Genomic DNA, 15074 nt, shown 5'->3' on the forward strand with positions numbered 1-15074 from the left:
AGAGGAAAACTGCTAGACTGAAACAGAAGGTTGTTTTGCTATTTTTTTTCCTTGAAGGCTTTTTGCTGCTCTATTAGGTGAAACTAACTAGTGGTTTTCTCAGTTTTCTATGAAAAAAAAAAAGAAAAAAAGAAGAAAGAGAATAAAAAGGGTACTCTTTTCCTTCAGGACTCTAATTAAGGCTGAAAAAGAGAAGTCTATAAAGCTAGAGGGAGGTACACTTTATCACTCTACAACCAGTTAAAAGAGAGTTGTATATACTATTCTGTAAATAGGTGGTAAAAACATGCTTCTAGCAAAACATGCTTTCCCACAGGGCTAAATGGGTGATCCTTGGGCTATGTTTTCTCTCCCATGCCAATGAAAATAATTTTTTTCAGATTCCCAAACCCTCTCTCTATCAATGTGTGTATCAATACCTGATTTTTTTCTTTAAAATCAGGCTGATTGGTTTTGGGGCATACTAATTATAATTTTATGGAGAAGCAGGCACTTCATCTAGTGAAATGTACATAGGTATAGAGAATTCATGGAAAGTGCCAATGGTTTCTACATTCCTGTAGTTATTATTTATTCATAGTTACTCTTGTGTCTATCTGTAATATTCCCCAAAACTACTGGGCATTAGTGCACTTTGGTTGTAGACAAGATTACATTTAGAAAGGAGATCCGTAGAAATAATACTGCCAGCTATCAATAAGCAAGCTGGACTTTTTTCCATATTTTCTATTTCCATCTCTTTTTTCCCCCAGTAATCCACCAAGCTCACGAAGGAAAGTCTTGAGTTTGATTCAGTGATTTTTTGATTTATGAAAAAGTACAAAAATATTTTTATTTGACCTCAAAATGTCTAAACTTCAGCATCTCAAATGCACCACACGTCTCCTAGTCTCAAGATGTCCCTAGGTTTGCAAGACATTTGTTTTTGTAATTTAATTCATAATGATTTTAATAAGATTCTGATTGGTTTCAGACAATGTTGTTTGGATTTTGTGTTGTTTTGCTATGGTTTGTTTCATTCTTTGTTTTGTGGTTGGGTTTTTAGGTGTTTTTTGTTTTGGTTTTGTTTGTTTCTTTTTTAATATATATCAAGCAAGGAGCGGATTTGAGAAGATACCATGATAGATTATGGCACTTAGATAGGAACCCATAATAGCAAAATGACCTTTTATATATATATATTATTCTGTAGAGAGAGAAACATATGGAACTTAAAATAGTCATAAACAGGTGGCTATTAGGTGCTGCTTCTTCATGGGATTCATCAATACAGAAGCTAAGAATGCAAAGCCACATGGCTTTTGAGTTGGCTGTGCCAGCATCCTCCTACTGAAACTGAGAAAACCAGCAGAATGAAAAGGAAGATTTTTCTGCTCCCAACCCTGACAACATCAGGCTGCCTGGGCCCAAGGGGAAAATCAGTTATCTAGTTTTGTATGACATCTGGTTATTATTTTTCCATATGAAATTCACTTTCCAACCCAGGATGCTCATCACTTTGTTGCTGAAATAGCTGGTTTCCAAACACTCTTTAATCTCAGCAAAATTAGTAGAGCCTGAGTCTCCTGTCAAACTCAGAAAATAATTTCTTGTTCTCAGAAAATAATTTCTTCATTCTTGTTTCATTGCCAAATATTTTCAACTGGGAATCTTGGGGGTTTTTAACACAATTTATGCAGACTTTTTAATACAATGCTGGAGATTTTTCTAGGGGCAATGCACGTGCTCCTGTTACACAGATGGGTAAACATAGTTACTGCCTTTGGGATACATCATATGTACTTTGAATACAGTTTTTAATGAAGGCTATTCCTATTTGTTTTCTCCCATCACTGCCAGGAAATTATGTTCATTTTGTGCTTGCAAAGCATGACACTGGAACCCTGAAGGATGCTGTTGCTTCTGCAGTTTCAGTTTGTCATTGGTGCCTTGTCACTGCCATATTTACTAAATGCTTATGAACCACTTTGTCTTGGTCTGCACTGACAGCTCCAGTAGTCATTCCAGCTGGGGTAGATAACTGGCTTCTTTATAGCTATGTTAAGGATGGCTGTAAGAAACATTAAAAATACTAGTGAGAAAGAAAACCATGTTGAAGTTGTGCTTTGTACAGGTGCAGTTATGTTCATTTATGGATGTGGCTTCTTTGCAGTCCACACCAAGGCCTGGAGGCTTTCCATGAGTGCGGAAAGTGAGGATGTGTATGTAGAGGATGTATTTGCACAAGAGTACTAATTTCACACAGGAAAAGGTAACTGTTATACAGACAGTTGTGAAGGCTCACAATTGCAGAAAGTAGTTACACAGGCACAACTGGTGACTGTAGGAAGCTGCTGACATGTGCTCAGAGCTGTGAGTTGCCGCAGATCCTAATGGTCACATGCTGAGGTGCAGGGTTCTGGTGGGGCATCCTGCCCTTTTTCTTATATTCTGCTTCCCACAAGATGGGAATCATAGCCAGTGTGGTCCCAGTTCCCACTCCCAACAACTCTGAGTAGGTGGGTAGCACATTTAAGCCTTTGTAGACATGGCAGAAACATGAGATGTGGAGCTGCTATGAAAGAGTCTGAAGTGGAGCCAAACAGAAGTCCTTGAGTCCCCATCCCCTGCTCCATAACTGCAAACTGTTATACTGTGGGAGTATTCCCTTCTCACAAAGATACAGTGCCCCTTCTTTGGTCCAGAGGAGACAAAAGTGTGGAGTAATGGTGGCCACAGAGTTTCTGCCAGATGGATTTGTGGAAAGGAAGGAGAAAAGGCACTGGATCTCCCAGTGAGCTTGTCTGCTTTGTCACTGTAGCTGTACCTACCAGTTAATCTGTGTGGGTCCCCTGCTTTGCAAACTTGGCCTAGGAATAACTCCTATATTATGTTATATTTGACTGGAAGAGAGCCTTGGTCAATGCCTGTATCAGGAAGCTGCAATGTAATTCCATGAGGCAGCATTCATGCTGCCATGCCTGAGGAAGAAGGCAGCTGAATCATTCAGTTCAGTTAAACCCTACTGTTGAGTCCTCTAAACCATCCACTGTATCCTCCTCTAAGAAAATGCTCAGTAGAAATGTACATATTTTTCTTGCAATGTGGACTCTTAATGAGACAGCTCCAAGGGCCATAATTAACATGAAATTATAATGTCCCTAGGGGATAGGAATGCTCAGATGCAGTGTCTGCCTTGCAGAACTGCAGCACTTTAATTGCCTTCTGATGGCCACAGTGCTGCAACATCCAGACTTTGAATTACTTTGTCTGGTGAACTGGGCTATCAGATATGCTAAAATCAATTTCCTTTGCTCATACTTATCTTCTGGCATGAGTTCTTTGCAGTGCATTTGTGTACATTTGTGGTGTATCTTTAAATATACTCACTCTAGGAATCCCCAGTCTGTATGTGGAAGAATACATAGTTCAATGTTTAGCCAGAAACCACCCTGCATTTCACAGATGACATTAGTGTTGCACCTCCTCGTACCATGTCTGTATATTTTCATAAAGGTTGATTCTCAGAAAACAAAAGAATGTTAGACAATTTTTCTTTTTTCTGTAGTAAAGAAAAAAAATACACTTTCTTGGTTTTTTACCCTGGATGTAAAAATGTTGAATGCCAGAATTACCTTGAATTGTTGAATGTTGAATTACTTGCAGTAAAAAAATAAAGGGCTAATTCCAGCCTTCTATGTTATCTATCATGTATGTGACATTATCTTTACAGGGTCACATTTCTAGTAACCGAATTATTGGCTATTAATTTTTAATGTGGTTTTGCTGCCCATTTTTATTGCATTCATGGTTTAAAATTTGGCATGGCATTCTTTATATATTTCTTTTTTAATAATGCAGATTTTCTGTTCTTAGGTCTTTTTAAGATTGTGGCAGATAAAACTCCATATGTTAGCATTGAAGAAATTACAACAAAAGTCTCTATTGGGCCAAAAAGATTTGTCCATCCATGTTTCTACAGCCCTGAAGATATAAAACTGGCAAACTTCACTATCAAACATGGAGAGCAAATCACCTTCAACTCAGTGGAAGAGGTCAACGGAGTGATGGTTGTGAACTGTGGAGTAGTCAGAAATAATCAGTCTCATTCCTTTACTTTGCCCCTTTCACATGAAGGAAAATTCTATGAATGTGAGGATGATCAGATATACACCCTAAAAGAGATTGCAGAATGGAAAATCCCTAAATGCAGAAGCCGGATTGTCAAACTTTCCAACACTTTTCACTCATGGGACTCCTCTAATCCGCTGCCTGAGAATTTTGATGGGTGCTTGATTCTCACACCTGTCTATGAAGTGCAGGCAGTAATGAAATGTAAGTAGGAATGTGCTGTTTGTCTTGGTACTGAAAGGTACCCTTAAATACACAAAGTTTGCTTAAAAGAGGAAGAAAGGATTCAGTTTGGTGAAGAATTACTGACCAGTATTTGCCACTGATGCTAGTTTCAAAATTAAGATATAAATAACGTTGCACTTTTTATTCCTTTGTCACCTGTTTATTCATATTGCTACCTTGCATTTCTTTCTGTTGTCATCTTATTGGTCACTACAATTAAATCATTGTTAAATCAAAAAAATATATTGCACAGTGGAAAAATGCAGCTTAGGAATTCTGTTCAGTTCTGAGATTCTCTTTCTTTGTGTCTCAGACTTTGCCCAGGGAGAAGCCACTTGATCCTTTATGGCTATGGCTAAGAAGTAAAAAACCAACACAGGATATTTCTTCTGTAACACTTAACTACCATTTATTTTTCCGGAATTACAATGTTGCAGAAAGCAAATCTGTATTATTTTACTCTATCAAAGAAGCAAATATTACTAGAATATAAACAGAAAAGAGTCACAGGCAATTTCTGAAACCTCTAGTTTTGAGGAAACAGGAAGATATTAGAAAAACAGTATTTCAAAATCTGTAGTATGTGTAATGGGGCTCTATTTAAAAACAAACAAACAAAAAATTTTGTCTAAGGCCCATTATCACTGTCCCACTTGTTCCACCAAAACATTGAAACTGATGGGTTCTGTTCTTACCAGTTTCCATATCTACACTTTACTTGAACCCTGGTAGTGAAATTAGTCATGGTAATAAAATTAGGTATGCAAAGGTATGAACACACAGTGAATTTCTCACGAGTTTTGGTGGTTTCAGCAGCTGAGCTGCAGTGATGGACCATGTGTGTGTGCATGGTGTACCCTCTCTGAACTGAGATACTACCTAAGCAAAAACCCAAAACAAATAATACAACAGCTTAAGCTAAAATGTTTGACCTTGCTTGAGGACAGCCCAGGCAATAGATGGCAACTGCTGCAATTCTACTTGTTGCATCCATCCTGTTAAAGTTCACAGGGTAGCAGCTTATTTTTTGGGAAGATTTTGTTGCCTGCTGTGTTTACAGGAAGCAAACCAGTGAGGTCCATAGAAATGAAATCCTAACAGAACTATGTCATTCATGATGATAGTAAGCAGAAATCTTTTCATAGTTGAGCTTTCTCTGATGAATTATGTAAGTAAATGGATAAAAGAGGAAGAAACAAAAGTGGGCAAAGACTGTAAGCACAATGTACTGCAGTTGTTAAATGCTTGCCATGAAACATTCAGCTGTGCTTGCAAGGTGATTTAATGTGTGAGTTGGAAAGTATATCTTCTCAAGATAAAATATCTAGTTTTCTACAATTCTAATGAGATTCAGGAATCTATCACTTCTTGTGAAGCTGGGTTCACCTAGGTGTATTCCTTTACCCACTTAGATACATGTACAGAATCAATAAAAAATTAATGTTTCTAAAAAGCCTTCTGAAGATTCAGAAATATTCTGTATTCCCTCATCTTCCAGTCAGATATTCCACTGAGAGCTGTATCTGTTGATTTTATTTCATACCCATTTATATTTCACAGCGTGTTCAACATTTAAGAGGCATTAAATATGTCCTAAATAAGTATTTAATACAAACTTGAAAAGTAAGTTTCACTGTACATTATTAAGTACTTTTTTGTGGCCCATGAGAAATTGATTTTCATCATTTTTAGACTATATAGACACAAGATGAAGCATGAGAAATACTATCCACAATTCAGTAAAAAATATTCCTGATAAGAACGATAGATTACATTTACACATGCTGTGGGCAGGAATGCTCTATCCTTCTCATTCTTAATAACAAAGAAGTTATTTGTGTGAAACTCTCCCAAACGCTCATAGAAAACTTTCATTTTCACTTTTCATTTCTCCTTCATTGACTTTCCCTTGTGGTGCTGAGGATGTTTGTCACCTGAACGTGGAGATGTCAATGTGACAAAAGCAGAGTTGGAATAAACAGATCCTGAATTGCTGTCATAAAAATCTTTCATATAAAATATAACTGATACTGATTTTAAAGTATAAAACATTTTTATTTCCTGCTGCATGAAAGTATGAATCCACAGGATACTCTTATGTGTAGGTCTATGCAGAATAAGTCTTAATGAAGAGAGTCATTAAATATTATTTGTCTCTTAAATTTTACTGTTGTAGTCAGTGAACTGCAGTGTCACTGATCTGGTACCAAGACTCACTCGCATAGCCAGCTTTGTGATTGGAAATTTTGCATCCAAAATTTTGCAAGTTCAGTTGTGATAAAAGAGTTCTTCCTTTGAAGACTGTTAAAGGCACTGGCTCAGTTCTGATAGTCAATAAAACCAGATGCTGAAGAAAAAGACAAAAGAGTTCCAGAGAGAACCATTAGAGTATGAATTTCTTCACTCATTAACAATAAGCTTAGAATTTGTTACCAAGATTTTTTTATTTTTTAGAGTGATATTATTTTGTAATAATTATATATTTTTTCATGATTCTTATAAATGTAAAAATATCTTATTTCTCCCAGACTAGGCATAGCAACGTGTGTTAATGAGTTTCATTTATTAAAAATGTTGTCCACCCATTTCTTTGGAAAAAACATGATTTACTATGAAATAAAATAATATGAATACATCTTGTACTAAAGAAAATGAGTTTGATAGAATAATTAGCTGATTAAACTTGGAGATGCCGAGAGAAAGATAGTGAACTATATTTTTTTTCCTTTCCCTTTCCCTAAAGTTTTGTTCAGTTGCACTTGCACATCTTGTTCTCATCTTGCCTTGTTTCTCTCTTCCTTTCTGAGGTCTCCTGCAGATCTATCAGCCATATATCTCAAGTTAAATCCGTTAGACTTTGACTGACCCTGGTAATTGTGCGTTTTAACATACGGAAGTGCACACCTCAGGGGAGGAATTTTTAATACCTGGTCAACAGGATATGTATGTTTTATTCCAATGTCAGTTTGGAAGCAAAAATCAATGTATTTCTTTTTCTTTTCAGTTCGAAAGGAAATAGTTCATATCCTCTCAGACCTAGATGTTGAGGTCAAGGATATAACAGAATATTATGATACCAGCTCTTTCCTTCAGCCACTGTCTTTGGAAGATGTATTTGAGAGAACAAGCAAGGAGTTTCCTATGGCTGCTGAGATAGTGGAAGGGCCTTCAGGAAGCCACAAAACTTGTAGCCTCATGTGTACAGGAAAAGAGATTATAATCTACAAGAAGTACCAGGCAACAAGAGTCCTAGCCTCTGAGATCAGAAGTGATTCTCCCAAAAGACATTTTTTAATCCCTATGAGCTACAAAGGGAAGTTCAAGAGAAGGCCTCGGAAGTTTCCAACTGCCTATGACTTGGAGGTAGCAAGAAGTGGAAAGGAACAGCTTCATATTGTTGCAACTAAAGCCTTTGACTCCCCTCATATAGAGCTTTTTTCTGTTTCTGTTGGAGATCAATTTCTAGTTCAGCAATGCCAGACTAGAGAAGTTTTCTATGAGGAAAGAAAGACACTCATAGACGTTTTAGCTTGTGAACAAATACTGAGTGATACGTATAAAAAAGTGCTCCTCCCGATGTACTTGGAAGGTGGCTTTGTGGAAGTGATTCATGACAAGAAACAATACCAGCTCTCTGAGATCTGCAAAGAATTTTGTTTGCCTTTTAATGTCAAAGTGTCTGTGAGGGACCTTTCTGTTGAGGAAGACGTCTTGGCTGCTGTGCCTGGTCTGCAGTTTGAAGAAGAAATCACAGACTCTTATTTGCTGGTCAGTACAGCCAACAGTCCAGTGGACCTCTGGGAGATTCCTGTATATCGTGTAAGCATGTCAGTCCATTTGCTCAGTAAAGATGTCCAGGCAGCTATACCACCTGAGACTAAAGCAACAGTGGAAGAGATCAGTGAAGAGCAATACTATATGGTGCGAAGATATGAAAACCAAACCCTTCATCCACCACCCAGGCCTCCCAAAACGCCAACAACACTTGTACCAAAACCTAAGTTTGCAGTACCCAAGCAAGATGTTGCTGGTGTGCTACAGGCTCCCAAGGTAAGGTATCATACCCTTTGAATCTCTTACGACCATAGGTCATATTCTGGCCACTTACAGTCTCAATTTCACTGGTGTATCCTTATGACATGTACACAGATGGTGCTCAGTACCCCATAATAGGCAAATTAGCCATTATAGACAACAATGGCTAAAATTTCCAGTGTGTGTTAATTGATCCATGTAAAACAACGGAACCATGCTGACTCACAGCAGAAAGCTTGGCTGCATAATTTTGCATGCATAATCCTTTACTGCACAAATGCTAAAGTTAAGGGAGAGATTTGAAGTGGTTGTATTTAAATCTTTATTAAGAGGAAGTGTATGTTCTCATGATGTAAAGACAATTTTGCGCATCTGGAAGCTACAGAATTAAATTCATAGAAAGTCAAGTTGCATGGATATATTTGACCACTTGTACTTACCCAAGTGGCAAAGTAGATTTGGAATAGAAAGGGCAGCTGTTTTAGAATAGCACTTGATGTTAAGAAAGAAATGCCCCTTCTAGGACAACTTTCTTCATGGTTAACATAGAACAATGCATTTGTTCACTAATTTTTGCATTGGGTCTGTCTGTGATGGAGTTAGGTTTCTTTCCAGCAACCTGTAAGATACTGTGTTTTGGATTTGTGATTAAAACAGCATTGATAACACACTGGTGTGTTGGCTGTTGCACAGCCATGTGCCTACCCAACACATCAAGCCCACTCTCTTTTGCATGCAGCCCCATATCTCAGGAAGTAGGCTAGAGGTAGGAAAGAGGTTGAGAGGAAACACAGATGGAACAACTGACCCCAGCTTATCAAAGTGATATTCCATGGCATAAAACACCATGCTCAGCAATAAAAACCATGCAAATTCCCCACAGGAGAAGGAGGAAAAACATTGGAAATAATTTCAGGTCGCTATATGTGATTGTGCTGCACTTTAAATGAAAGGCTACTTATGGAATTAGATTTTAGGGGGTCAGGGAAAGTTATTTTTATTTAGTTTTATTTATTTAGTGTTGCTGTCAAATAATGTCCAATAATAGCCACCACAGAAGGGGAGGTTTTTAAGTGGCTCTCCTTGCCTGCTGGAGGTGTTCCTCCACACACTGCCAATTCCAGGACCACAATCAGGTCCACAGATACATGCAGGTCCTGGGAGATGGTTACAACAGACCAAAGGAAAAATGAATGGCATGTCCTCAGTTAAGGGACATTTTCTTCTATTGTGTACAATGAACCCTGTAGCAGCTTAAATAAGCCATCCCGTTTAGTCATAGAGGGCACAAGAAACTGATCCTTGAAGCTGTCAGCTTCATATTGGCTTGGGGTCCAGAAATGGGGAAAAAATACCTGAAGTCGTGTTTCTGGTAGACCCATCTCCTAGTCAGGAGGACTTAGACCTCCTGCAGTTACTGATGGCTGTGTGTGGAGAGCAACAGGCAGATGCTGATGTTAGACCAGACTCTTACAGGTAAACATGGGAGAGGGGAAAGCTGAGGCTCCTTTGCACATTCCTGAATGAGAGTGACATTAGACTGCAACTGTCCAGGCAATACAACACATTTAAGCAACTATTCTGGAGGACATTTTTTTGTCACATGATTGTTATAAATAAATAATAAACCTTGGTCAGAATATTTAGAGTTATAGAGATTCATAAGTCTCATTCCCTGGAAAGGTGAAACGAGTAGAGATCCCTTATTCATAAGCTTAAACATCCTGAGCTGTAACATAATAGGTTTAACATCAGACAGAATGCATTATCTCTCCTATCCTGAGCACTGTGAATCCCCTGAGAGGACGTGGATAGGAGCTGATATGCTCTGCCTTGGCCTCTCTAGGGCAGTAGTGGCACAGGGGAGACTGCATTTTCTTCAACATGTATCAAGGAGGACTGAAGGTTCAGGAAGTTGGAGATTGTGCCAAACTGATAAATGTCTCCCTTTGCATATTTTGTGACTATGCATAAGCTTATTTGCATAAATAACAAACAAACATCCTAATGAACAGAGCTTAAGCCTGACAAGGTGACAGCCTGGAAGAAGCTTTAGTTCTGCATGAATTGCTGTGCCCCTCTTGCAGGCAACTCCCTGCCTGATGCTTAGGGAGCTCTGGATGATTGCTGGAGGGTGGTGAATGACTTCCTTGCCCACCAGTTGGGAAGATTTGCCAGGATTAAATGCTGCTGCTCCATGAGTCCCACAGATGTCTAAGATCCAGCTGTTTCATGCCAATACCTGAGGATGCTCTGCAAGGGTGGGTCACCTTTAGCTAGTGTTTTAATAGCCTCTTAGCTCACAGCAAGGCTGCAAGGCCAGAGAGGCTCCAGCTGTCTCTGCCTGCTGTGCCTTGACCTTGGTAAGGGAACACTAGGTCCAGGATGCAGTGTATATTTTATTGTACTTTTGGTCATTTCAGTGGCTGAATTAGATGAGATTAACAGCAAATATGGACTGTAGTCTTAGAAGTGTGCAAGAACTGCCTTTGCTTGCGTGCAAGGTGCAGTGCTTCAGAGATATGGATGTTCACACAGCTCAGCAAAGTCCAGAGGCAACAGATGAATTCTCAAATATAATATAGCTGCATTAACCAAATACTCTGCCCAGTCTCCTCACAGGGCTAATTAAGTTGGCTTGGCTCCTGCTGACACAGCTTTCACTGCCAGAGCCTGGAGATTTCTCTTCTCCTCTGCGCAATGCAGGCTTTTTCTTTCCCTCTCATCTGATCATTTTGTTTGGGTAAGAAACATCCAGACCACATATGCTTGCAATTTTGTATTATTTGCTAACTAAATTAACAAATATAAACCCCAAGAAAAACCCCCAATGAAATAAAACAGTATATGTTGACTGCTGAATTAATATTGTATTTCACAAATCAGATATCAGATATGTATTTCACAATATCAACAATAAATAGCAGGTATCTGTTTAATAACCAATATCACATCTACCACAAGCACTTCCATCTGAGTACAGTGGTGACAAAATAATGACAGTACCATTTATCTTGTAGCAAAACATCGGGCACAAGCAATCATTCAAAAGAAATCCACATTTTCTTTATTGGCATGGTTGAAATAAAGTCCTTGCAGGATTCTAACTGCCATGTTGAATTAAGCCATTCAGTTTCTGATTTGTGAGCTAATCACAAATGAATGACCTAATAAAACCCTGGAAGTTAATGCTACTGATTTGAGAATGGAGTGCCCCTGTCTCTTTGCCAAGTCATTCCTGGAGAGAAGGTCCTGTGGGAGAAACCAGTCAGGACCTCACCTTCTTAAAATTAAAAGTCATTTAGAAAGAACAAGCCATATGTTCCTGTTCTTTATATAGTTAGAACCAGAGTAAGGTTTCAGGAGAGACCCTGGAGAAAAGAGGCTTCAAAATGATTTTGTAAAATTTTCTTAAGCTTTATACCTGCTCCCTGCTGTTTCCTACCTTCAAAGGGATTCAAGTCATACAAGTTTTCCAGCTTTCTTTATGCCCATTAGTTTAAGCAGTTAATACCCTACAGATTTAAGAAGGTGTTAATGTGTCTCCCTCAATCACTTTGTTTTAAATTGAAACAATCAAAGAGAAGCCTACACTAAATATTGCTAAGTACATGTTAATTCTGAGGGAATCTAATGAAGGCTTGGAAGGTCACAGATTAGTCCTGGTACTCCTCATACCCTGAGGGCACTGAGTGAACTGCTTAGGGTATTAAAAAGGCAGTATTTGGCTCCTGATAAACAGTAAGAGAGATTAACACCATCCAATGCTATTTTCAGTGGTCTGCTTAGGCATGCATCTAGCCTGATCAGCAGTAGGATCAGTAAAATACTCACCAGCTTCAAGTTAGGATTGCTGCTAAATACCTTTATGAATGTGGAACTAGAAAACTAAGTCACAGGCAGAAATCTGCTTGTCTCTGGCAAGAAAACTGAGACAATTCCAGCCAGTGAAACTGGAGTTTAATAAAATATTAAGTATCAGGGCATGAGAGTTAATCATCATTCTCTGCTAACATCCATTATCCTTCAAAAAGTCATTACAATGTTATGATATCAGGAACTTTCTTGCTTTCTTGCTTTTTATTTCAAAATTAAAATGAAAGAAAAATTATCACCTCCATCTGGCTTTGCAGTTCTACAAACTGAACTATCGAAATCTGCCATTAACATATTTATCACATCTGTCTTCACAGCAAAATGAAGACTTATCTGGAATTAAATTGATAAGACATAAGCTGCATTTTTCAGCAAATGAGTTTTCCTGCAGCGCCTCCTTTCCTTCCTTCTAACTATTTCTTTTCTGGTTCCCGAGAATTTTTCATGGGCCTTTAAAGAATAGATTAAACACAAATATTTCTGCTGCATAGCAAGAAATGAACCTTCCTAAATAAATGCATATTAGAAAATGCATATAGGACTTCCAGGAAGAAATAGGTTAGAACAGACTTCAGGAATCTTTTGACATTGGAAATGAGGGAGGAAAGTGTGGTACATTAGCAGATGCAAAAATGTGCAAATGCAAATGTAAGAAAAAGGTTTTCTCTCTGACAGCTGCAGCATTGTGGCTGCTGAGGCTGCAGCCATGCTTCCTCTTCCTCTATTTTTTCTCTGTCTCCACTGAAGAGGATGTTTCCCTCTCCTTGGAGTCTCACCTTCTACCCTCTCTCCACCCCTCTCACATATTTCCATGTACTGTTTTTTTCCAACAGCTTTTAAAGTCCCTAGCAAACATCATGGGAAGTCTGGAAGTGCAGCCCTTATGGATTAATGACCTCATGTTGTCATTTGAGGCCAAGTTCTTGAAGTCTCTCAAAAAAACCAAGGCTGCACTGCCACTGAAGCCTTGCCAGCTGCCTGGCCCTAAATCCCTCCATCTCTTTGTGCTGCAACCTCTTCCTCCCCTGAGAATGTTCTCCATGCTGTGACACAGGGTCCTTTTGCTCCTAACACCTATGTGTGCCTGATTCCTCCCAGACTCAGGTCCCTTAGGTCCCTCTGCACTGCATTTACCATGTGTCCTTCAGCCCACCCCAAAGTATATAACCCTAGAATCATAGAATCATAGAATAGGCTGGGTTGGAAGGGACCTCAGAGATCATCGAGTCCAACCCTTGATCAACTACCGCCACAGTCACTAGACTATGGCACTGAGTGCCATATCGAGCTTTTTAAATGTCTCCAGGGACGAAGAGTCCTCCACCTCCCCAGGCAGCCCGTTCCAATGTCTGATCACCCTTTCTGTGAAAAAATTCTTTCTAATATCCAATCTGAACTTCCCCCGGCACAATTTAAGACCATGCCCTCTTGTCTTACTGAGAGTTGCCTGGGAAAAGAGACCAACCCCCGCCTGGCTCCAACCTCCTTTCAGGTAGTTGTAGAGAGCAATGAGGTCTCCCCTGAGCCTCCTCTTCTTCAGGCTAAACAGCCCCAGCTCCCTCAGCCTCTCCTCATAGGATCTGTGTTCGAGTCCCTTCACCAGCTTGGTTGCCCTCCTTTGGACCTGTTCGAGGACCTCAATATCCTTCTTGAACTGAGGGGCCCAGAACTGAACACAGTACTCAAGGTGTGGCCTTACCAGGGCTGAGTATAGGGGCAGAATCACCTCCTTGGACCTGCTGGTGACGCTGTTTCTGATACATGCCAGGATGCCATTGGCCTTCTTGGCCACCTGGGCACACTGCTGGCTCATGTTCAGCTTCCTGTCAATCCAGACTCCCAGGTCCCTTTCTGCCTGGCTGCTCTCCAACCACTCTGTCCCCAGCCTGTAGCGCTGCATGGGGTTGTTGTGGCCAAAGTGCAGGACCCAGCACTTGGCCATGTTGAAGCTCATCCCATTGGAGTCAGCCCATCTCTCCAGTCTGTCCAGGTCCCTCTGCAGAATCCTCCTGCCTTCCAGCTGATCAACACTTCTCCCCAGCTTGGTGTCATCAGCAAACTTGCTGATGATGGACTCAATCCCCTCATCCAAGTCATCAATGAAGATATTGAACAGGACTGGGCCCAGCACTGATCACCCTACTTCACCAGTCTTCTCTACTGCTTTCAATCAGGCTGCTCTTTTCCTTGTTTCTTGCCAGCACATTTGGTCTCTTTGCTCTTCTCTCATGCAGTGGGCTGAAGCCAAAGGCATGGGAATTATCAGGCAAGAACCACAGGGTCATCCAAAGTTACACATGGGACTCCATCTCCTTCCTCATCAGCACCTGCTACAAACCTCAGCAGAGCAGAGGTCTTCAGCTGGGTTTTTAGAAGCAAAACTGGAGTATGGAATAGGCTGTAGCTGCTGACAAGGGTCAAGCCACTTATTTCTCTCATAGGCTTGATAGCCTGAGCTGAAGGAATTTGTATTGGTACTCTGTTGCAGAGATCTTTATAGCCATGTCCATACCTGGGGGCTCACAACCATTTTCTGGGAAACCTATATACATCCTGATACCATAGTGGGCTGAAACCTGCTTGTGCTCCATCCTACCTCATGCGCTGGGTTTTTCTGCAAAAGAATCCAATGAATGCTGGCTGGAGAGGCACTCTAATCTGGATGATGGGAGTCCAGGACTCTGTATGAGCCAACAGGGAGGAGTTAGAGGAGCAGAAAACCCTAAAGCTCCAGCTGATAAATGATTGGAATTTTCCTGATATTCTGGGTATGGAGAGCTGGCATTAAATCCTCTTTCTCTTTTAAACAATACTAAAAGCTTAATTTT

General features: G+C 39.9%; 1 protein-coding gene across 1 annotated transcript in view; it reads left to right on the forward strand.

The window, feature by feature from the left end:
• THEMIS (thymocyte selection associated) overlaps window positions 1–15074 on the forward strand; it is a 75637-nt gene that overhangs the window by 19772 nt on the left and 40791 nt on the right. Inside the window, exons 3-4 of the mRNA XM_030448126.1 lie at window positions 3856–4314; window positions 7340–8385. Coding sequence (XP_030303986.1) covers window positions 3856–4314; window positions 7340–8385 — 1505 coding nt within the window. The remainder of the gene's footprint in view (window positions 1–3855; window positions 4315–7339; window positions 8386–15074) is intronic.

Source organism: Calypte anna, chromosome 3 (assembly GCF_003957555.1).
Source record: "Calypte anna isolate BGI_N300 chromosome 3, bCalAnn1_v1.p, whole genome shotgun sequence".
NCBI classification, from domain to species: domain Eukaryota; kingdom Metazoa; phylum Chordata; class Aves; order Apodiformes; family Trochilidae; genus Calypte; species Calypte anna.